Source organism: Centropristis striata, chromosome 14, assembly GCF_030273125.1.
Source record: "Centropristis striata isolate RG_2023a ecotype Rhode Island chromosome 14, C.striata_1.0, whole genome shotgun sequence".
Classification (NCBI taxonomy): domain Eukaryota; kingdom Metazoa; phylum Chordata; class Actinopteri; order Perciformes; family Serranidae; genus Centropristis; species Centropristis striata.
This window is the reverse complement of record NC_081530.1, coordinates 34,184,877-34,208,729: the sequence shown is the minus strand read 5'-3', so window position 1 is coordinate 34,208,729 and position 23,853 is coordinate 34,184,877. Positions and strand designations below refer to the sequence as shown.

Genomic DNA, 23,853 nt, shown 5'->3' with positions numbered 1-23,853 from the left:
CTTTGCCCCCACTTGTGTGGTCAGGTTCTAAATTAGCAACAGTTTCTTTTCTGTAGAAGCGCCAGACTTCAGCTGAGTGTTTGTTCTCTTCTGACCCCGACAGGTGGAGAGCAGCAAGAGGTTCAGGTATCCAAGCAGGAAGCAAAGCTGCTCATCGAGGACTTTGACCCGTCTAAAGAATACAACTTTAAGATATTTGCTGTCAGTGGAGCACAGCAGAGCAAACCTCTTCAGGCCAAACATGAAGGTAAGAGTCAAGTCTTCACCCTCAGCAGTGCTGCTCCCTGATGACTGATTCTGAGGCTGAAACAAGCTGTGTTAGATTGATGCTGCCAGAAATGAATCACACATGACAGAAAACTGCTGCTGAACTGATCTCTATGTGACATCAAGCTTCTGGCTCCAATCAGTGATGTCACAGCGGGTGTTTTTCCCGAATCTTTTCATCGTCAGAATCCCTGCTGTGACATCACTGATTGATTGGGGTGTGGCCATCAGAGCCTTAAAGTTTGAACCTGTAGAGAGCAGGGCGGCCCCGAAGAGTCCACTGTTCCTTCCATTCAGGCTGCACGCAGCTGCTGAGTGTCAGATTTAACAGAGAATTGCTTGGTTTGTCACAGTAAATCCTGATGTGTGGTATTTTGGTACAGTGCAAAGTAGGGCTGCACGATTATGGAAAAAATGTGAATCACGATTTTTTTGCTTGGAATTGAGATCACGATTCTCTGGCACGATTTTTTTCACAAGATATTTATTGCACTGATGAACTTTGACAAAACAAAAACAACAGTGCTTTGGCAAGGGCACAGCAGTAGTTATATCATTGGAAGATAAATTATTTTAACAAAAATAAATATTGAGACATGTGGCTGATTCCCCCTATCATTACATGCACATCAAACAGTCTGATTTCCTTAGAACGTAGAGTGTATGGCCCTGAATGTAGCACTTCAGAATTGGCTTAAAGATTCTTGGCCAGAAACACAATAGGGCTGCAACTAACGACTATTTTAATAGTCGACTAGTCACCGACTATTGAAACAATTAGTCGACTAATCGGATAATCATTCATTTTTTCTTAAATTTAGCATGAAGTTGCTTTAAATATGTGGCAAATGATAATAAACACAAGAAAGATGGGTACTTAAATGAAAAATTCATCTTTTATTCAACAATCCAGCTGCTGATTCATACAAAAAATAAATAAACCTCTGTCCATTTTTTCTGGACAGGAAAATGTGTTTTATAAAACTGTATTTCTGCTCCATCAAGTGGGTGGAACTGGTTCTGGGTTCTGGATGTAGTCTGGGTTGAACTGGGCTCACCTGTTGGAACCTGGTATCACAGACCAGCACCAGTACTGACTCAGTGACTCACATCTGCTTCTTCTGCAGAAAGGCTCCATGCTGCTCTCTGCTTCAGACTGCATGCATTTAATCTAAAATACGTTCGTCAGACATAACGTTAAAGCTCTCTTTTAAAGCGAAAAAAAGCGCTTATAAACAAAATGTATCGGCTGAATGTTACTTGAATCTTACCGAGGCGAGTCAGACTCCGTTTGGTTCAACTGCCCGACGTGCTTTCTATTTAAATGCTCGTGCATCGCCGAGGTGCTGCCGTGATACGCAGGTCTGCTTTGCAAACCTTGCAAGTCATTTTTTTATTGGCCGTTTCCAGGCTAAAATGCTCCCAAACTTTCTAAGTTTTGGTACGTGTAGCTGTGTTGGACGCCGCCACTTCTGTGTACGTTACCGCTCGGCAGAGATTGTAATGAAGTGAGATGCCTCACTCTGTTGGAAAAACACGTCTGGCGACAATAGTCGACAATGGAATTCATTGTCGACTATTTCTATTATCGATTTTTGTCGACAACGTCGACGAATCGTTGCAGCCCTAAAACACAAGTCTGTCAACATGTCGAGGCTTCAGTGACAAACGGTGACATGTCACCATGTTCCACCTGGGCTAAACAGCTGTTCAGAAGGTGAGCTTGTAGCAGGAATACACAGGTTCCCTGGCTAGCACAGACAGTGGTGGAGGTCTGTTCGGGTGGACTCTCGCCACTACCGATTGGGTTTTGGTCGCCATCCATTCAACCCTCCTTACCGCAGACTTTCCTCTGTTTTAACTCACTCTTTCCAAACCAGTGTTGCCAACTCCTCAGTAAGGAAAATCGCTATTGGCTGTCCTATCTAGAAGAGCTCAGAAATAAGTTGGTGAAATCATAATTTTTTTTGAGTTGATATAATATATATTAGGGGTGTGCCATATCGTATCGTTCAAGATAATATCGGTATATTTTTTTTTTGGTTAAAAAAAATGCATATCATGACATTGACAACGTTCCTACTTATTGATGTAGTGGCATAAGGTTAATATTAGCTAACAATTAAAGTTGTTTTAATCACAAAAAGCTACTTACTCGCTGTCGCTAAACACATGCAGCTTTCAAAATAAGAGCACAGTGTGTTTACAGAATCCACCACAGAACTTACAAGAAGACTGTCAAAATAAGATGCCTTAAATAAAACATACAAAAACCTTTATTTTCCTTAACAAAATGTCATTAAAATATGCCCCCGGAACCCCTAAATGGATATTTTTATTATTTGCTCATACTCAAGAGTCAAGAGTATTTTTTTTTTGTATTTGGCAACTGTTGAGATTTGCACTTCACACTACATTTTAGATTTTTATTTAATTATACAGACAAAAAAAATCATATTTCTATATCTTTTTAAGTATTTCGTAATATCGTTAAGAATATCGTTATCGCAAAAATAGCCTGAAATATCGTGATATTCTTTTAGGGCCATATCGCCCAGACCTAATGTATATAGCAGGTTGTGTTAAATCTGCATATGATGTCGTCTCATATATTGATCACAGAATAGAAGTCGTATCACAGCAGACTTTATGATATCTGTAAATATAGTTTTGTTGTCTAATCAAATGTCTTTTTGTGATGAAACCCACGATTTACACTCCTAGTAGAAACTGTGTGGAATACTCGAAATGGGGAATTAAATTAAGTTGTATTTTTAAAAACACACTAAGAGATAAGAGACGACTTCTGTTCCTCGAGTCCGTTTCAGTACTACGGACAGCTCCACATCTACACACACACACACACACACACACACACACACACACACACACACACACACACACAATAAAGAGGCTGTCCATTCAGCAGTAGTCATGAAATCAGGAGTTTTCTATTTTCCTACAGAAGCTTAACCTATTTAGGCCTAAAACGCCTGGAAAAAAGCCTGTAAAACCTCTGGGCGATTTTGAAAGAACCCCCTAAAACCTGAAGTTTTTCTGGCTTTCATGAGAAGTTGAGTTTATTTGTCCAAACCTTCAATAAAGTTTTTTTAAAAATCAAGAAACTCAGCAAATCGAGAAAAAAAGGCCTTTTCGACATTTATTGAACAGGAGAGTTGAAAGAGACAGAGAATGGCAGTGAGAACTATAACTATAACTATAACTTTAACTATAACTTTAACTTTAACTTTAACTATAACTACAGCCTCAACACATGGGGCAGGTGCTCTGCCAACTGAGCAGCACTATTTTCAATCAAAAATGTAAAAATAGGGGTGGTCTGTAGCGTAGTGGTTTACACAGGCGCCCCATGTATAGAGGCTACAGTCCTCGCTGTGGTGGAGCCGGGTTCGAATCGAATCTGGCCTGAGCTCCCTTTACCGCATGTCCTCCCCTCTGTCACCCTGTCACCCACTCTGTAAAATGCCCAAAAAAATAATCTTTAAAAAAAAAAAAAAAAAAAAAAAAAAAAAATGTAAAAATAAAGTGTCAGTGCAGCATTATTTTCAATAAAAATGTAAAACATAAAGTGCACTAGTATGACTGTATATGGACTGTAAGCTACTGTTTACAGTTGTATGTGATGATGCCTGAATAAAAATACTATGCATAATATACTATCTATATTGAAATTACATTGGACTGTAAACTACTGTTTATACCTGTATGTGATGATGACTGAATAAAAATCCTATGCATAATATTAATACATGCCCATTAGCAAGATACAAACATGATACGACCATTGGAATAAATAGACATAGTTCTCATTAGCCTACTGTAATAAAAATTAATAATAATAATAATAATAATAATAATAATAATAATAATAATAATAATAATGCATTTTATCTATATTGCACTTTTCAGGGTATTCAACGACGTATAAAGTAATATAAGACATAAACAGTCATGATTTCTTATATCATCATCGCAATCAATTAGTATTATTATTGTTATTATCTCCAGATGGCCACAAATCTGTTCTTCGGTGAAAATATGTCGTCTAAAAACATATTCCTCATCCATAAGTCTGGTCGATTGGTTCCGAGGGTTCAAAGTCCGAATTAGCAATAAAATCATCGGCGCTCCGCTATAGTCGTCTTCCTCCATGATTTCAAAGTCCTGGAAAAGTCCCATGATGCATTGCAACACTCCCACATGTATGTATATGTACTGATGCATTTTATTGGCCAAGAGACCGAAAATAGGTGGAAAAAACTACAAATACTACAAAAGGACGTATCCTCTTTCCCGGCATTAAAGCCGGGAAAGAGGATACGTCCTTTAATGTCCGGCTTTAATGCCGGGAAAGAGGCAGCGCCCCCGGTTTTAATGGTAGAATAACGCAACAGCGCCCCCGGTTTTAATGGTAGAAATGCGGTAATGCTTTCCCGCCTTAAATAGGTTAAACACAGAGGGCTCAATGAGAAAACCCCCTAAAAAACATGATGTGACAACCAGCCGTGTGCAGGCCTGACCCCAGCGGTCAGATGTGACTGTAAATTGTTATTCAGTGACGCAGAAAGTAACACCGTACCACTGTGTCATCCACTGTCTCCGCCTTAATGGCTGACCTGCGTTGCTAAGTGATGCCACCGCTGTTTATTTGGCTAATATTGGAACTGTGTTTGGTGGAGAATGGAGTGCAAGACAAGTTGAGCAAAGCGTAAAAGAATCCAAACAGCAGCGTGCCTCAGCTCTCTGCTGTGGTCGTGAATGCTGAAATGCGCCCGGTGAGTTGTTTACTTTGTTTCAGTGGCTGACATTCAGCAGCCTGCTGATATTTACTTGTAACACTGTGCTTCAGGAGGAAAGGAAACACACCACATAAACCTTTTAAGCATGATTTGTAATGCAGAAAACCACGGGAGTGTTTCCTCCAGAAATGTACCACGTCAGGGTGGAAAAGCTCAACTCGAGGAACGGCAAAATATCACATCCTCAGCTGATAAAAATGTGTTGTTGAGCAGCAGCACTTTTGAAATCCGAATCTAAATGTTGCTGCTGATGTTTGACATTTGACAAACTAAAAATAATTGCTGCTGTTTACTTTTTGCTGCAGCGTTTAATAGTCAAACTCTCCACTGGCAGTCGGGATATGTGAACAGATCTTAAAGGTGGGATTCAAGTCAGTGATTGACTGATAATGACAAACAAATATCAAAGTGTTGACTTTTGGCTGGAATAAAATAATGAGGAGCCAGCTTGTATTAAATAGAAAGCATGAGTGTTGGTTCAGTGAGGTCCTCGGGCTCATCGGGACCTCAACTTGAGTCACTCTGTGCCTAATTGATCAAAGTAAGTCAGGTTTTGATGTTGTTTTTCACTTGCTGCCACTTGGCTGATTTAAATACACTCATATTTGCAAATTTGTTACAACATCTTATGGTATCTATTCTTGTGGATTCTATTCCTGGGACTTTAGAAATATTCACTCTGTATCCTCTCATTTAACCCTCTGGACCCAAAGCAGCTTCAGAGTCTTTTTGCTCTTTTTACATTCTACTCACTGTGGCCTCCCTGCAAGATATAAAACACATAAAAGTCCTGCAGCTCTATGGATTCAGCACAATCATGGCTCGAAGGAACATCTAAAAATGTTTCTTTTTTTTTGTGCAAAAAAAGAGAAAAGGTGCAAGTTTAATTTCTCTTATAATTTTTTTATTGGAATAAAATGGAATATCTTTATACAACACTTTTCCAAGTGCCCACAAGTGTTATGATTATTGGATAGGAAAAAAAAGTGTCTCCACCAGCTGCTCCTGTCCTCTCCTCTCTGCTCTGTGTAAACAGCCTCTCCTGTCCTCTCCTCTCTGCTCTGTGTAAACAGCCTCTCCTGTCCTCTCCCCTCTGCTCTGTGTAAACAGCCTCTCCTGTCCTCTCCCCTCTGCTCTGTGTAAACAGCCTCTCCTGTCCTCTCCCCTCTGCTCTGTGTAAACAGCCTCTCCTGTCCTCTCCCCTCTGCTCTGTGTAAACAGCCTCTCCTGTCCTCTCCCCTCTGCTCTGTGTAAACAGCCTCTCCTGTCCTCTCCCCTCTGCTCTGTGTAAACAGCCTCTCCTGTCCTCTCCTCTCTGCTCTGTGTAAACAGCCTCTAAATTTCAGCCGACTAAATTTCTGAAAAAGACAGAAAATGACCAAATAAAGATGTAAATTTCCCCAAAAAACAAAGACAAAATCACCAAAAAAAAGACACAAAAAATTGGCAAATTTCCCAAACAGTCCACATATTGAACATATTGAAGTATTGTCATGTTTCAAGCCTCTCCTGTCCTCTCCTCTCAGCTCTGTGTAAACAGATTCTCAGTGAATATTTGTCACGTGACTGTTGGTCTCAGCAGAATCAATCATGTCTTCAGTGTCTCTGAGGAAAATTTAATGTTTTTAACAGGATCTGGTTTATTTTAAATGACACATGGAGAATAAAGAGATTCTGACACTAATATCACTTATCTTCAAGCTTAATTTTTTAATGCAAATGTAACTGATGATCCGTTCAAGGGCTGTCAGAACTGCTGATGTCGCAGCTGTTTATGCACGGTGATGCGTTCAAGTGACAACTTGTTTGCTACGTTGCAGCTCTTAAAGTAAAGATTCTTACTGTTTTATATCACTGAACAGAAAATACAACCATGCAACTAACCACAGCTTCATTCAGCTGTTAACTCATCTGTTTAACGTAGATTCTCTGATTTTCTTCCAGCTCAGCGATCGGCTGTTGAGGCGGTTCAGCCTCAGAACAGACAAGACAGCAGCGTCACCGAGGACAACAACGAGATCTCAGAAGGTAAGATCCTCTGCAGGGAGAACCAGCAGAACAGAGTCTGAAAGAGGGAAGATTGACGCGTCTGTCTGTCTGCTGAGTCTCTGGTCGTCTGGATCCGAGACCTCGTCTGTGCAACGAGAGCACAGGAAGATTTTTTTTTTCTTTTACAGGAGATTCTCTTTGAAATGTCATGTCAGGATGACGGCCTGTCAGTCTCCAGGAACAACTGCGGAAGGGAAAGTAAGAAAAGTGTCCTGCAACCAAGAACACGTTTTTTTACAAATTGGAGAAGACAGAAGAGCTGCAGACAGCTTCTCTTTAAGTGAAGAAAAAAGTTTTAAAAGGATTTCTCCAACACTGACACATGAAGCTATCATTTTTAATACCGTGACCTTTTTCAGACTGAGATTTTTGACTGAGGAAAATGGCACAACAAAAAAAAAAGGTAAGTGAAAGCTGAAAAGGCCTCAGACTTTAGTCACAGATGGCTGCATGATTCAGCCTGTAAATCAAAGGCACTTTCTTCTCTTCTCTTGTCTCCGTCCTGTATGGAAACAAAACCATTCTGTCACCATTCACGATCACCCTCCTCAGCCGTCTGAAGAAAGAAAAGAAGACCTTCCAACGTGTGATATTCCTGCACCGAAACGCCGATTATCATCAAGTTTCGTTCCGAGAAAATAGAAAGGAAGGGAAATGAAACGGTGCGAAAAAAAGGAGAATTCGAGCAACAATCAGGAAATGAAACGAGGCACGAGTGTGGTAAACAAGCCCATTATAATTTTGAAAGTGATTGTAAGCGCCACATGCTGAGGTGCACAATCAGACGCCACGAGGAAAGAAACAGGAAACAAGCAGGAAACAAGCAGGTAATCTCTGAACCGTTTGTGTCTTTCACACGGCAAACAACAGAAGCAGCGGACGGCACTTTCACACTGGATTCATATCTCCAGAAAACGTCTCAAAAGGTTGAATTTCAATGGTTTTGTACCATGAAATAGCTTTTTTTTCCGCTGGTGTTTTGTTGTGCATGTTTTGTTCCCTTGTGAATGTACATAGCGGTGGACAAAAACACTGTCAACATTTCTGAATAGCAGCCGCGATCATATTTTCATTTCTGTCCGCATGAAAACCAAAAAGAATTCAATAAAGAAAACTCCTGCAGCGCTAACCAAGGGTGTTTACCTCGCCGTGTTTTGTTGACAGAAAGCTGATGTTGTGCCGTGTTCCTTTGCAGCTCTTTGAAAATGTGACGTGTCCCTTTGTGTGTGTGTGTGTGTGTGTGTGTGTGTGTGTGTGTGTGTGTGTGTGTGTGTGTGTGTGGTGTTAATGATGGAGCAGACGGGACTGTTGGCAGACGCTCCGCCGCCGTCTCAAACCCAAATTACAGCTTCTGCTCTGAAAACCGTCACAATGGGATAAATACTTAGCAGTTACATTTTTTTTTCCTTTTTTGGAATCTAAATCTACTTATTAAACCATGGGTCTCAAACTCGCGGCCCGCGGGCCAATTGTGGCCCTCGTGATGATATTTTGTGGCCCCCACCTTGATATGAAAGTTTAATGTGAGTTTTATATGAATGGCACTTTACTTTTTTTGGTAATTTTTTGTCTTTTTAAAAAAAAAAATTTTTGTCTTTTTTAAAATAATTTTGTGTCTTTTTTTGGTAATTTTGTGTCTTGTTTTTTAATAATTTTGTCTTTTTTTAATAATTTTGTGTCTTTTTAAAATAATTTGTGTCTTTTTAAAATAATTTGTCTTTTTTAGAGATTTTGTGTAGTTTTTGGTCATTTTGTGTCTTTTTTAAAATCATTTAGTTTCTTTTTTTAAATAATTTTGTTTCTTTTTTTGGTAATTCTGTGACTTTTTTTTGGTCATTTTGTTTCTTTTTTAAATAATATTGTCTTTTTTTAAACACTGTGTATTTTGGTAATTTTTTTGTCTTTTGTAATTTTGTGTCTTTTTTAAGTAATTTTGTGTCTTTTTTTTAAGTAATTTAGGTTTTTTTCTGACATTTTGTTTCTTTTTTTAGTATTTTTTTGTCTTTTTTTTGGCAATTTTGTGTCTTTTTAAAGTAATTTAGTTTTTTTCCTGTCATTTTGTGTCTTTTTTTTTTTAGTAATTTTGTGTCTTTTTTTGGTCATGTTGCTACTGCCTCCAGCGGAGCTAATTAGAGTTTGAGACCTCTGTATCAGAGCATCTGAATCACCACGTTCACTTTGTCTTTACCTGAAGTCACGTTTGTCTTTAAATCATGTTTAAATCCCTTTGATGAAACTGTGCCCTTCAATTTCTCTTTTCTGTCTTTGTTCAGAATGAAATAGATAGAAAAAAAAAACCCTCAACATTCGCAGCAGAACTTGAGCTTTCTGCTCACTGCAAATCTCATTTCACTTCATCGCCTCATCACATCCCATGCAATTACAGCCTGACTCCTCTAAATGGGGATTTTATTCTCCTCTCAGCATCACCAGACCTCGCCAGGAGAGCTTTGGTGATTGGTAATTTTTTTTTTTTTACCTCCAGACTGCAGAAACTTTACAAACCTGTCATGAATTTTCTCTCTAGCTCTACTTGAAATGACTTAGCCCCGTGCTAAGTTAACTCTGAAGTCCTCCGGTCATTCTAATCCTGTCTGAAGTTTCATGCAATTACTGATTTTCTCACGTGGTACGGGAGGCGTGTGACCAGTGCTGGAGCAGCAGCTTCAGAGCTAAGATTAGATGAAAATTTGTTGTTTCTATGGGGAAATTAAATGGCTGCAACAGCAAACATAAAGAGGATTAAATATGTTTTTCAGGAATGACCCGCGAGAGCTCTGGACTCAAAACCCTGGAAATATGTTTGGGTTGAAACTTTAGAAAAGAGAATATTCAGGTGCTTCTAAAGCGCTTCAGAATCAGAATCTCAGGTTTTTTTTTTGTTTTTTTTGTTTTTTTGCATAAATCATCACTCAGATATGAGCGTAAATTGTGCATACGAGCAATTTAAAAACTTTTGTGGCATTCATTATTACTTCTGTATTTCCTCTTTTAGGTAAGATGGACATTTAAGAGTGCTTTAGTTACAAAAGTAGTATCAAGTTTTGTCTGAACCGTTCATAGTGGTCCCGCTTCCAACAGTCCCACCAACTCAAACAAAATCAGTGTGCATATGCTGCAGCAGTATAATAATAATAATAATAATAATAATACTTATTTTTGGATAGGGACAGTGCACATTAATGAACATCGATAAACATCTTTGTAAATATGATGGATTATAGCAAGGCTGCTAGTTTGCATCCGTAGTCCCTAAAAAAAAAAAAAAAAAAATACAAATATAAAAGACAGCAAGTACATAGGTAAGATACAAATAGAGGAGACAACACACACACAACACAACACAACACATACCAGACCCAGGATATAACTATGCAATACTCTGTGCACAATAAGCAATGCCTGTTTGTTTACCATCAGCAGTGGACACCATTTGTACAGTAGTTATTTTGTGTCTTTTTTTGGTCATTTGTGTGTTTTTTGCGTCGTATTTGGTCATTTTGTGTCCTTTTTTTGGTCATTTTGTGTGTTTTTTTTGTCATTTTGTATCTTTTTTGGTCATTTTGTGTCTTTTTTTGTCATTTTGTGTCTTCTGTGTTTTTTTTTTGTTTGTTATTCTGTCTTCTCATTTTGTGTCTTTTTTGGTCATTTTGTATCTTTTTTGGTCATTTTGTGTCTCTTTTTGGTCATTTTGTGTCTTTTCTTTTAGTCATTTTGTGTCTTTATTTGGTCTGCCTTGTTTTTACGTCTGGATGTGATGAAGCCATGCTTTGGTGCTTTTGGAGACTCCAGAGGGTTAAACGTAGGTTGTTGGTGCAGCCTGCTACTTCCAAGGCTCCTAACACCCTCAGGCCCAGCAGAGGGGGGCTGAGTGGTGGAAGGACAGTGGAAGGTGGCAAACTCTTCTAAACACCTCAAACAGTGTGCAGAAGGACTCCGGCCTGCTGTGTTCTGCTCCATGGTGTTCTCTCAACACAGTCCTTTTAGTTCTCTCTGCTGACCTTAAAGCAGGTTAAAATCCTTTCTGTTTCTTTCTTTTGAGTAGAATGTTATGCGTCAGCTGTTAGGGGCTTGTTTGTTTGTGGTTTGCACACAGCACCAAGTCTGCTTCTTATATGGGTTTATTGGGGCTTTTCTTTATGCTTAGAGCAAATTGCCTGGCACAGACGTCCAATTTAAGATCAAACATGATTCATCAACATTCCTTAGTGAGTAAGAACAGACTTGGCTTCATAAAACCCACATTCTTATTTTTGATTTTACACAAGGCAGTCGGAAAAGTGAGAAAACATTCGTCCATGAGGCGCGTTGTTCTTCAGGATGTGCTCTGTAGATTATCACTGGATGGATTGTTTCCTTTTCAAATGCTGATTGGATGTGTTTCAATGTTTCCTCATCGAGGACAGACATCAGCAGCAGGTTCACTGCTGCTTCATTCTTTTAAAGCTTGTTCCCATCGGCCTCGAAAAAAGGAAAATATTATTTTAAATTCAAGATGTTTCAGAATGGGTGCTTGCGGCCCGCGGGCCAATTGTGGCCCTCGTGATGATATTTTGTGGCCCCCACCTTGATATGAAAGTTTAATGTGAGTTTTATATGAATGGCACTTTTTTGTGTGTTTTTAAAAAATATATTTTTGTGTCTTTTTAAAAATAATTTAGTGTCTTTTTTGGTAATTCTGCCTTTTTTTCTAATTTTGTGTCTTTTTTTGGTCATTTTGTGTCTTTTCGGTCATTTTGTTTCCTTTTTTAAATAAGTTTGTGTTGTTTTTGGTAACGCTGTGTATTTTTTTGGTAATTTTGTGTCTTTTTGGTAATTTTGTGTCTTTTTGGTATTTTTGTGTCTTTTTTGGTCATTTTGTATCTTTTTTTTAAGTAATTTTGTGTCTTTTTTCAGTAATTTTGTGTCGGCCTCGAAAAAAAGGAAAATATTATTCTAAATTCAATAGCTCGGTGATTATAGCACTCTAACAAACCCGCCTCAGTGGTTTCATCCTCCCTCCATCATATGTACAGGAATAGGAGCGTTTCTATTCCTATAGTGTGAGACCTTTTGAAGCGTGATGAATAAGCAGAATGGAGGACAGCTGCTTCTGTTCATCAACACTTTACTGATGTTCAAGAGGTTCAAGTGACGTCGGCCGTTTCTCCGTCGAGCCACTTATGGCTCGACAGATGTTTCAGAACGGGTGCTAGACTTCACCGGCTGTGTTTGCACTCGCGGCACCAGACGAGTCAAAGCAGAGCGGAGGGAGGGAGGGAGGGAGGGAGGGAGGAGGCCAGCAGCCAGTCCAGAAGGGATCTGATCCAAAACCCCGACATAATTACAGTCAGGGCTTCCATAAAAGTCCTTTTTCTGACTCATTACTGCTGCTAGATTGCTACTCTCCCTCCGTCCGTCAGTCTTTTTCTTCTTCTCTCTGCCTCTGTCGCTTTGTGTCAGGCCTAACAGTTAATAACTATATTTTTAACAAGTGTTTATAACAAAAACACACAAATTACCATACGAAATAAATAAATGCAAATGGCATTTTAAACATTAGAAATAAACTTGCATCAAAATTGGTATCTTTTCTATTTTAGAAGTTAAATTAATGTAGATTATTGAAGAGTTTGATCTATGATGAAATATATATAAAGATAAGTACATGAGCAGCAACATTTCAAGTAAGAACATTTGATTTCAAAACACCCTTCATTAGTCAAATCAATCAGACTTTATATGTAGAGAGATGCAACACTAAGCGCTTTACATAAAAAAGGAGAAAATAACAATAATAATAATTAAAAAAAACAAAAACAAAGCACAAACTGAGGAAGCGCCATCTCAACATGGAGCAGTGAGGAAACACTGGAGGCTGGTTAGAAATAATGTATATATAATAATAAAAATAAAAAAAAATAAAAAGGAAAAGTCAATAACAATGGAAAGTAAAAAAAAAATAAATGAAAAAAATAAAAATAAAAAGCTAGATTAAAAAGAAAAAAACAATAAATAAATAATTAATTAAGAAACAGCATGATAAAATATGTATTACAGAAATAGACTAATTAATAGTAACAAATAAATAAATAAATAAATAAAAGAAGATGTTATAAATGAGCAGAAAAATCTCAGGTTCAGGTAAAAGCCAAATTAAAAAGATATGTCTTAAGTTTGCTCTTAAAAATATGATATTTTCATCATATTTTATTATTTTTATGAATATAGTAACAAAATAATATGTTCGGCCAATAGTCAGGCTTAAAAACCTGACTATTGGAGCTAATATTTGTTATCATTCATACGCTCCAAATAGAGAAGCTGCCTGAGTCAGTGGGAGGTTTGAGTTAAATGGAGTGTGAGAATCACCTGCCTGTTGCTCTCTCTCTCTCTCTCTCTCTCTCTCTCTCTCTCTCTCTCTCTCTCTCTCTCTCTTTCTCAAGCTGCCTCCTCCGGTCCACAGAGTCACAGAGAGACATAAAGAAGTCCAGCAGCAGAAGCTGTCACTGGAGGAGGCAGGCCATTAGTGGCGGAGTGAGAGCGACCAACATAGTAACAGTTGGTGATGTTTGTCAAAGATCCCGCCGGGCGTCGAGTCGCGTGGTCTCCCTCTGCCGCTGGCAGACACAGACGACATTTGGCCAAAGTGTCAGAAAATATTCCCAGCCCAGGAGGAAGAAAAGGAGGAGGGAAGAAGAGAGGTTTTTATATTTCAAAAATCTAGTAATTAAAACTAGTTAAATAATGAAATGGAGCAATGGATGCTACTTATTTTTTTGGGAATAATTAGGCCCAAAGTGATGTCTGCAAAGGCTTTTTTTGCAGAAGCCAAATATTTTGTATTTATTTATTTGCACCATAAGAAAAGACAATTACAAAAAACAGAAATGAAACAAGAATAGTAAGTGGTTAAAAATCCCGATATGGGCTTATAAGAAGCACCTCCCCAAGAAATCAACCTGGTCTCACAGAAATCCGTGAAATAGCCACGGATTTCGCTTAACTCAAAATCTGTGGAATAGCCACGGAATCGCTCAAATTTCCGTGAAACTGACACGGATTTCGCTACAATGCAAGTTAATGACAGTCATATCCCGTGGCTATTCCATGGATATTTGTTCCTATTGGTTTGTTCCAAGTCACGTGACTTTCAAGGTCCCGGCGGTCAGAACAAAAAACATGGCGGACAGTTCTCTCATTTTTAGTGAAAAAATTAATATTTTGACTTTGTTTCTGCATAAAAATGGATTTTGATCACATTTCTAGCGAGAAATATATGTTTTATTTTCTAAATATTCACTCAGTGAATGTACATAATCACTTTGTGGTGAAGATCTCGCCAGAAAAATATGACTGTCATTAACTTGCATTGTAGCGAAATCCGTGTCAGTTTCACGGAAATTTGAGCGAAATCCGTGGCTATTTCACGGATTTCTGTGAGACCATGTTGCAAGAAATATACAAAAATTCAGAAGTAAATCAACAACAATGAGAAAAAGCAACAACAAATAACAACAAAAAAGAAAGCAATACAACTGCCATTTTATAGCACACACACAAAAGTCAGAAATAAAAACATCTGTGTGTATGAAGGTAGATAATTGTATTTGAGTGTTTGAGCATGTATAAGAGATAATGATCCAATGACAACTAGACCGGATAAGAAACTATTAGGAGTGTTGATTAAACAGGTCAGCTTTCAGTCTTAACTTTATATTATTGAGGGATGAGTATATAATATAAGTATGGAGCCTCTGTAATAACCAATATTGTCCCCAGTTTACATACATATGAACCAGAGAGAAAAAACTAAATAAATACCAATGACATTTTTCCACTGAAACACAGGTGTAATGGTTTTCAAAGCGTAGATGTAATCTCTAGAAGTAAAACGGTGGCAGACGTTTTAGTTTGATGTTGTGTTTGGGAGGGACCGGGCGGGTTCGTCAAGGAAACAACAGAACGTAGAAATATTTTCAGCTTGTGTTAATCACAGACTTTATCTCAGGCATCGAGCCAAAAAGTCATAAACAGAACCTGTTGACTAGCAGATACGGGCCTGGTGGAGGTGTGTAGCAACCTACAGATTGATCAGGTTTCAGTTTGGAGCCTCGGCTGAACTCTCTGCAGCAGGGGCCTCAAACTCAAATGACCTGGGGGCCGCTGGAGGCAGAATCAAAATGACCAAAAAAAGACAGAAAATTACTAAAAAAAGACACAAAATTAAAAAAAAAAGACACAAAATTACAGAAAAAGACAGAAAATGGCTGAAAAAACACTAAATTACTTAAAAAAAGAGACAAAATGACCAAAAAAGACACTAAATGACCAAAAAAGAAACAAAATCACAGAAAAAAACGAAATTACTTAAAGAAGAAACAAAATGACCAAAAAAAGACACAGAATTACCAAAAAAGACACAAAATTATTCAAAAAGTCACAAAATTATAAAGACAGAATTATTAAAAAAAGACACAGAATTACCAAAAAAGACAAAATTATTTTAAAAAAGACACAAAATTATTTTAAAAAAAGATACAAAATTATTTAAAAGAAACACAAAATTATTCAAAAAGACACAAAATTATTCAAAAAGACACAAAATTATAAAAAAAACAAAAACAAAATGACCCAAAAAAGTAAATAAAATGACCTTCCACACACAACACGGTAAAGTGCCATTCATATAAAACTCACATTAAACTAATATCAAAGTGGGGGCCACAAAATGTCGTCACTAGGGCCACAATTGGGCCGCAGGCCGCGAGTTTGAGACCCCTGCTCTACAGAGTTTACCCTCAGCTTTCTATCATTGGTGTCCTTGAATTTTTCGTCCTTGCTGCACTAAAGGTGGTTCATCTGTTGATGGATCTGTGGTTCCGTGTCCTTGTGCAGGTTAGTGGTTGCTTAGTGATTTGACTATTTGTAGCTTTAGCCGTCTTCTTTTTATACTCACTCGTTCAATATGTTCTCCTCTCTGAATGAGTTGTGAGGAGCAGTGTGTCAGATCTTTGTGGCTTTTGATGTCATGACTAATGACTGAGAGCTGTTTGGTTGCTTTGATATCACATTCCTGCTGACTGCCAGGCCTGGTGGATTGTTTGTTATTGTGGCCAAGTTTCCTCACAAGTGAAGTCTTCTTCAGGGCTTTCAAAGCGGCTGCAACCAAGCAGGAGCACACCTGACCCGACTCCTCCACTCACCTCACCTGTCTGCTCTCTGAGGCTTGTTGTATCAGGTGTGCTCCTGCACCGATCACTTTGACACCTCGGTTCAGTTCATGTTGTTTTATCAAGCTGCTCCGTGCTGTTTTATGTTTTCTTTTCTGCTTTGAGTCGTCTTTTATCAACAAATTTGTCTTCGCATTTTGACGGTTTGCATGATAAAAGCTTGATGGAAACACCGATCCCTGGTGTAGAACAGAAAGACACAAAAACAGTTCTGTCCCTTTAATTACACTGAGGAACAAGTCATAGCTTTGGTTTGCACAGCTGTTTATTTATTGTTGCTTTTATGGATGTATTTACTATTTCTATATATACATTTGAACCTTTTTCTACGTTTTTTACAACCTAAGCAAGTTTTATTTTATTTTTCTGTTTTATTGTGTTTTTATTTTTCTGTCTTCTTTTTTTTGCTATTCGTATTTTAGTTCACATCAATATCGAAGTATGGTCTGGACCTGTAAGAACTTTTAATTTAATTTGATTTAATTTAATTTAATTTAATTTAATTTAATTTAATTTAACTTGCCATTTCTTAACTCTCACTGTCTTAAGTTGAATGATGTGTGATATGTGCCTCTTTTGTGTGTGTGTGTGTGTGTGTGTGTGTGTGTGTGTGTGTGAACTTGACTTGAATTAGATAAAACTCTTGAAAATGGAATGAAAGAACAATTAGAAGTTGCCCAATTGAATCCAATTTCTGAAGACTTTTCTCCATTTTGTCTCAACCTCTTTTTTGTTGTGGTTAGGGTTAATATCTCTAAAAAATATATGTTTGAGGAATAACTAAACTTTTTTTTAAACTTTAATATGATGGTAAGATTTTGGCAACTTTGGCTACCAGACTTTTTACATTTTTTTTTCTTTTACGATTTTTTTGTAGTTGCCATGATTTAAAATTCAACAGTGTTTCTTTTGTATTTCTACATAGCATTTACTGTCATTGAATCCAATTTCTGAAGACGTCTCTCTATTTTCTCTCAACCTCTTCTTTGTTGTTGTTTTCTCTCTTGTTCTTCTTCTCCTGTTTACTGACAGATTAGCCCACAGCAACACATTACACTGCCACCTGCTGGCCAAAGTACGTTACTGCAGCTTTGTTTATTTGCTCTAAACCAGTTGATGGAAACTCACTGATTCACATGTTCTTTAATGCCAATTGCTTCAAAATTGCTTCAACTTTAATGGAAAAATGGCTATAGAAGTGTGTCTGCCAGGGACATTATACACTATATATATAATATTTATGTCTTTGTCAACTTTTTTGAAGATGGATCAGACAAAGGAAATAAAGGCAAAATTGACTGTGACCTCTTTTAATCTCCCACCCAACAAATACCCCATTACAAAAAACTAAAATAAATCTAAAGCATTTCAAAAAATAAATACTAAACTAAAACTAGCAAACTCACTCTAAAAACTCATTAAAACTAACTGAATTTGAAAAAAAAAAAATTCACAACGAAATTAAAACTAAAACTCATGAAAAATCCAAAACTATTGATACAATAGGGACCTCGCAGGTCGTTGCCTGCTCGGGCCCTAATAACCTTGCAAGGGAATTCACTATTACAATGAGGGTCCCCCACAAAGATAGAAGTACAAGAATGTGTGTGTGTGTGTGTGTGTGTGTTTCTGTGTGTCCAGGCTAAAGGGGGACAGATGGGGGAGAAAGGAGCCAAACAGTGATAAAACGCTTTTCTTTTTTATATGATTCCACCAACATCTTCTTTGCTTGTCTTATTGAAGCCACACACACACACACACACACACACACACACACACAAACACACACACACACACACACCACCCCCATCCCCTCCAGCTCTCTTTTTCTCATCAGCCTTTCTCTCGACTTCTATCTCTGTTTGATCAGGGGTTTTTTTCTCTCCGTCACTTTTTCTCATTACTCTTTTCGATCTTTGCTCTTTTGACACTATTTGGTTTTATTTTTCATTTTCTCAGTCTTACCCTTTGTTTCCTTCTTATGAAAACAGTTTATGACATATATGTATCTGCTCGGCTCACATATATGACTCTATGTGAGCCGAGCAGGACGACTTCAGGTGGATACACTTCCTCCACAATCTCCAATTCTCTCCTCTGTCTTCTCCGTCTTTTGTTGCTATGATACCTGAACTGTGAATTCAACGCAATCTGAAGTTCAATATTAAGAAAATCCTTTCCATCGGGATATGAAGATAAATATTAATACTCATATTAAGTTTTTTCAAGTGCAAATGTAATAACAAAGGTAAATTATTTTTATCACAAATATTAACCATAGAATGGGCATTTTTTTTTGCAGTACTATTTAATTTATTAATGAATTATATGTACAAATACAAAACATACACATCTTATTGCTGAATGTTAAATTAAGGCAACTACAAAAAATCATAAGAAGAAAAAACAGTAAAATGTCTGGCAGCAAAAGTTGCCAAACATTTACTGTCATATTAAAGTTATTCTACATATATATTTAAATAAACATCATATTGCTGAATGTAAAATAAACAGGGTTTTTTTTGTGTCACATTTTGTCTTTTTTAGTCATTTTGTGTCTTTTTTGGTCATTTTGTGTATTTTTTTGGTCATTTTGTGTCTTTTTTTTTGGTCATTTTGTGTCTTTTTTGGTCATTTTTTGTCATTTTGTGTCTTTTTTAGTAATTTTGTGTCTTATTTAGTCATTTTGTGTATTTTTTTGGTCATTTTGTGTATTTTTTTGGTCATTTTGTGTCTTTTTTAGTCCTTTAGTCCAACATAAAATGTGATTTTGAATATTTTTTTACTTTCAAAACACTATCATGCTAATACATTAGTTTAAATGTTGAACAAAGGTGTCAAATCTACCATATATGAGAGGGTTCCATCCAGTTCTATCATTTGATACTAAATCTATTTGAGCTCGTCTCCAGTTTTACTTGGTATATCATCATCAAACTGAAACTGGCCTCATGGAGTTTACAGCCAGAACTTTAGAGGTAAATGTACAGTAGGGCTCCACGCTGCTTTGTTTTCTAGTCTGATGGAGGCAACAAGTCTGGATTATTTGGAGCTTTAGTGACTCCACAGAGTTAAAAGCTGCATATTATCTATATTGAAACAAAAAGTTCTATGTAAAATGAATGATGGCTGTATTAGACGGAGCTCTTGCTGTCAGTCATTTTTAGTTCTAGACAGTTGAGAACGTGTTCGTTTTGTTCCCGTCTGTCTTCTTCCTCCTTCTACACTTTCTAATCAATACTGTGCAGACTCATGCACTCATGCTTCTGCAGACGGTGAGAATATAAAATACAGGTCAAATTTGATGAAAGTATTGAACCGTTTTCAATTAAAGTATTAAATTCAATTTTACACACTTCCCTCAAAGGCGTATTAAAATGTCAGCGATCAAGACGAAAAGACTATCTGCTGCTGTCCTATTTCTCTCTTCTCTTCTCTTCTCTTCTCTTCTCTTCTCTTCTCTTCTCTTCTCTTCTCTCTTCTCTCTTCTCTTCTCTTCTCTTCTCTTCTCTTCTCTTCTCTTCTCTTCTCTTCTCTCTTCTTCTCTTCTCTTCTCTTCTCTTTCTCTCTTCTCCTCTTCTCTTCTCTTCTCTTTTCTCTTCTTTTCTTTTCTTCTCTCTTCTTTTCTTCTCTTCTCTTCTCTTCTCTTCTCTTCTCTTCTCTTCTCTCTTCTCTTTTCTTTCTTTTCTTTTCTTCTCCTCTCTTCTCTTCTCTTCTCTCTTCTTCTCTTCTCTTCTCTTCTCTTCTCTCTTCTCTCTTCTTCTCTTCTCTTCTCTCTTCTTCTCTTCTATTCTCTTCTCTTCTCTCTCTTCTCTTCTCTTCTCTTCTATTTCTCTTCTCTCTTCTCTTCTCTTCTCTTCTCTCTCTCTTCTCTTCTCTTCTCTTCTCTTCTCTTCTCTCTTCTCTTCTCTTCTCTCTTCTCTTCTCTTCTCTTCTCTTCTCTCTTCTCTTCTCTTCTCTTCTCTTTTCTTTTCTTTTTCTTTTCTTTTCTTCTCTCTTCTTTTCTTCTCCTCTCTTCTCTTCTCTTCTCTTTCTCTTCTCTCTTCTTCTCTTCTCTTCTTCTCTTCTCTCTTCTTCTTCTTCTCTTCTCTTCTCTTCTCTTCTCTCTTCTTCTCTTCCCTTCTCTCTTCTTCTCTTCTCTTCTCTTCTCTTCTCTTCTCTTCTCTTCTCTTCTCTCTTCTTCTCTTCTCTTCTCTTCTCTTCTCTTCTCTTCTCTTCTCTTCTCTTCTCTTCTCTTCTCTTTTCTTCTCTTCTCTTCTCTTCTCTTTTCTCTCTTCTTCTCTTCTCTTCTCTTCTCTTCTCTTCTCTTCTCTTCTCTTCTCTTCTCTTCTCTTCTCTTGGTGTCAGCGCCTCCCTTGCAGCTCTCTCTCTCTCTCTCTCTCTCCCTCCTCTCTCTCTCTCTCTCTCTCTCTCTCTCTCTCCTTTGTTTCCGTGCTCAGACAGTGTGTGTCCGTGCCCACACTTGCTGAATACCTCAGCTCAGCCTCTCAGCCTGTTGTTGGGCTGCTGCCTGGCTGATGATCACACCTCTAACAGCTGCCTGCCTCCTACTGCACGCTGTCAGTCTGACGTCTTCGTCTGCTGCTGCTGCTGTGTGTGTGTGTGTGTGTGTGTGTGTGTGTGTGTGTGTGTGTGTGTGTGTCTGCACGCTTGTGTCTTCAGGTCACGTCGGTGCTTACAGGATACAGATAAATCTCTCGTAAGGCTGCCAGGATCTACAGTTTGTACAGTTTTTCTGAGTATTAAATGCTCCTTGTAGGCTTGAAGTTTGAATCTTGCTTCTTTTATTGGTTTGGTTTCACAGCAGTTCCAACACTGACCCAGTTCTGTTATCAAACAGTTCCTAGAGCGTAACCCACTACAGCCCATATTCAGACTAGTTATACACTGGTAAAAATAAAAAAAATATTTAAAAAACTGTAAAAATCTGGCAGCAGAAGTAAGCCAACTGCATTAGCACAACTGTTATTTTACAGATATTTTTTTTTTTTTTTAATGGATTATATTAGGTAAATATCTATATTTAAAAAACATATATTTGAAGAATAACTAGAAAATTTCCTCTGGGGAAATTCTGAAAGGGCCACGGGGGCTACTGCTGGTGTGGGTACACTTTTTCTTTTACCATTTCTTGTAGTTGCCATGATTTAAAATTCAGCAGTGTATCTTCTGTATTTCTACAAAGCATTTACTGTCATTTAACATTCAAGACCATTTAGCAATTAAGAATACTGTAAAAAAATCTATATTGTCACATATCAGTTGATATTAGTGATATTTTAGAGTTAAAAAAAATCAGATAATGATTAATTGGCTAATATTAATATTCTTTATACAACCTATAACATAAATAAACATTTATTTATAAAGTTTTCCTGAGTTATTTTAAACAATAGTGTCCAAAAGCTTTTCTCTATTCAGGACATTTAACAATTAATAAAGTCCATCTCACTGTCTGTCACAGTGCTGCTCCATCACACAGTGGGTCAATATAATAATCAGTTTATTCTGCTTTATATTTCTGTCCTCGTCCTCCTGCTCCTCAGACAAACTGTCTGTCTGTCTGATTCTCCTGTCTGTCTGTCTGTCTGTCTGTCTGTCTGTCTAACTCTCCTGCCGTCTGTCCTCCATCATGTGATGGATGAAGAGTTTAATGTGACATGAGAGAACTAATAACTCATCTCCTGTCGCTTCACTCTCACAGCAACCAGGTGGCTCAGCACCAGTCCTACAGCTCCTACACCTGTCTGTCCACCTGTCTGTCTGTCCTCCTGTCTGTATAACCTCCTGTCTGTCCTTCTGTCTATCTGTCCTTCTGTTTGTCTGACTGTCCACCTGTCTGTCTGTCAGTCTTTTCTTCTGACTGTCTTTCTGTCTGTCTACTCTCCTGTCTGTCCTCATGTCTTTCCTGTCTGTCTGTCTGTCTGTCTGTCTGTCTGTCTACTCTCCTGTCTGTCCTCATGTCTTTCCTGTCTGTCTGTCTGTCTGTCTGTCTGTCTACTCTCCTGTCTGTCCTCATATCTTTCCTGTCTGTCTGTCTGTCCTCATGTCTTTCCTGTCTGTCTGTCTGTCTGTCTGTCTGTCTGTCTGTCTGTCTGTCCCTCCCTTCATCATCTGTCCTATGATAAACCTTCTTGTTACACATGTTTAAGTGGCAAAAGATGGTCACAAAGTAAAATAAATGAACTAGCAGTAGTGAGTTATTTCATAATTAGAAGTGACGTAGTAACACGGAAGTTAAGTTACATAACCTTTGGCTTCCCCCCGGGACAGAAACAACGGCCCCATGAGACAGCGTCCTCCCCCTTAAGTGGACCTTGTGCAGCCACATGCACTTAACATGTTGAAGAGCTCAAAATGCCTCTCGCTAATGCTAACTTAACACTAGCAGGTTGCATTCAAGCTCTTTTTTTCTGCTGGGTTCATGACTCTCACAGCAGAGAGACGTAAGACACACGTCACTGTGTTAAATCAGCCGTTCTGTCTGTCTGTCTGTCCTCCTGACTGTCTGTCTGTCTGTCTGTCCTCCTGTCTGTCTGTCTGTCTGTCTGTCCTCCTGACTGACTGTCTGTCTGTCTGTCTGTCTGTCAGATGAAAACACAACTGTCAACAATATAGACAACACTGTGTCTCCTTCAGAGTAAAATATGTCGTGTCATGTCTCATTAATTCAACTCCAGTCATCAAAAAGATCCTTAATGTTTTCATCTTTGTGTTCTTGGATCTACAGATTCTGTTTGTGATTCTTCCTGTAGAGAACATTGTTAGAAAGCTGTTTGAGCTGTTAGAGGCACTTTGTAGTTGCATTTAAATTAATTTGATTATGAATGAAAGACACTCTTCTCTGTGTGTGCTTTTCTAAACAGCCGTCTGCACAGACTCACTGTGTTTCCCACCGTCTATTAGAAGCTGTTTATCAGAACCTCCTTCTGACCTCCAGCATGTCTCAGCAGTGGAACATCTGTGATGGGACGTTCCCTCCTGATGACACACCACTCCTCTAACTCACCTGTAACAGGACAGATTTTTATGTCGAGCCTCGTAAAAACAAAGGAGGAAGAGTTACATCACATCCTGTGACAGTAGAGAAATTACCACCTTCTCTTTTGTTAGTGTGTCAAAAACCAGCACAGCAAGTCCAATATCCATAAAACAGCAACTAAACATCACATTATATTATAAAAAGCTGAATAACACCAATGGAAACTAATTATAGGTACAATTATAGGTAAATATAGGTACATGAAAAGAGAAATATTTTTAACTTTGATTTAAAACTCTACATTTGGTGCAAAATCTAAGATCTTGTGCAGTGTTTTCTACAGCACTGATGACATTTGAATGTGTTTTTTTTTTTTTTTAACCCTGTGGAGTGTCCAAAAGCTCCAAATAATCCAGACTTGTTGCCTCCATCCAGACTAGAAAACAAAGCAGCGTGGAGCCCTACTGTAAATTTACCTCTAAAGTTCTGGCTGTAAACTCCATGAGGCCAGTTTCAGTTTGAT

At 37.9% G+C, this 23,853-nt stretch overlaps 1 protein-coding gene across 1 annotated transcript in view; it reads left to right on the top strand.

Annotated features, from left to right (window-relative positions):
- The window catches only part of LOC131984798 (collagen alpha-1(XIV) chain-like), a 150,972-nt gene that overhangs the window by 32,564 nt on the left and 94,555 nt on the right, over positions 1–23,853 (top strand). Inside the window, exons 4-5 of the mRNA XM_059349774.1 lie at positions 104–247; positions 7,032–7,115. Coding sequence (XP_059205757.1) covers positions 104–247; positions 7,032–7,115 — 228 coding nt within the window. The remainder of the gene's footprint in view (positions 1–103; positions 248–7,031; positions 7,116–23,853) is intronic.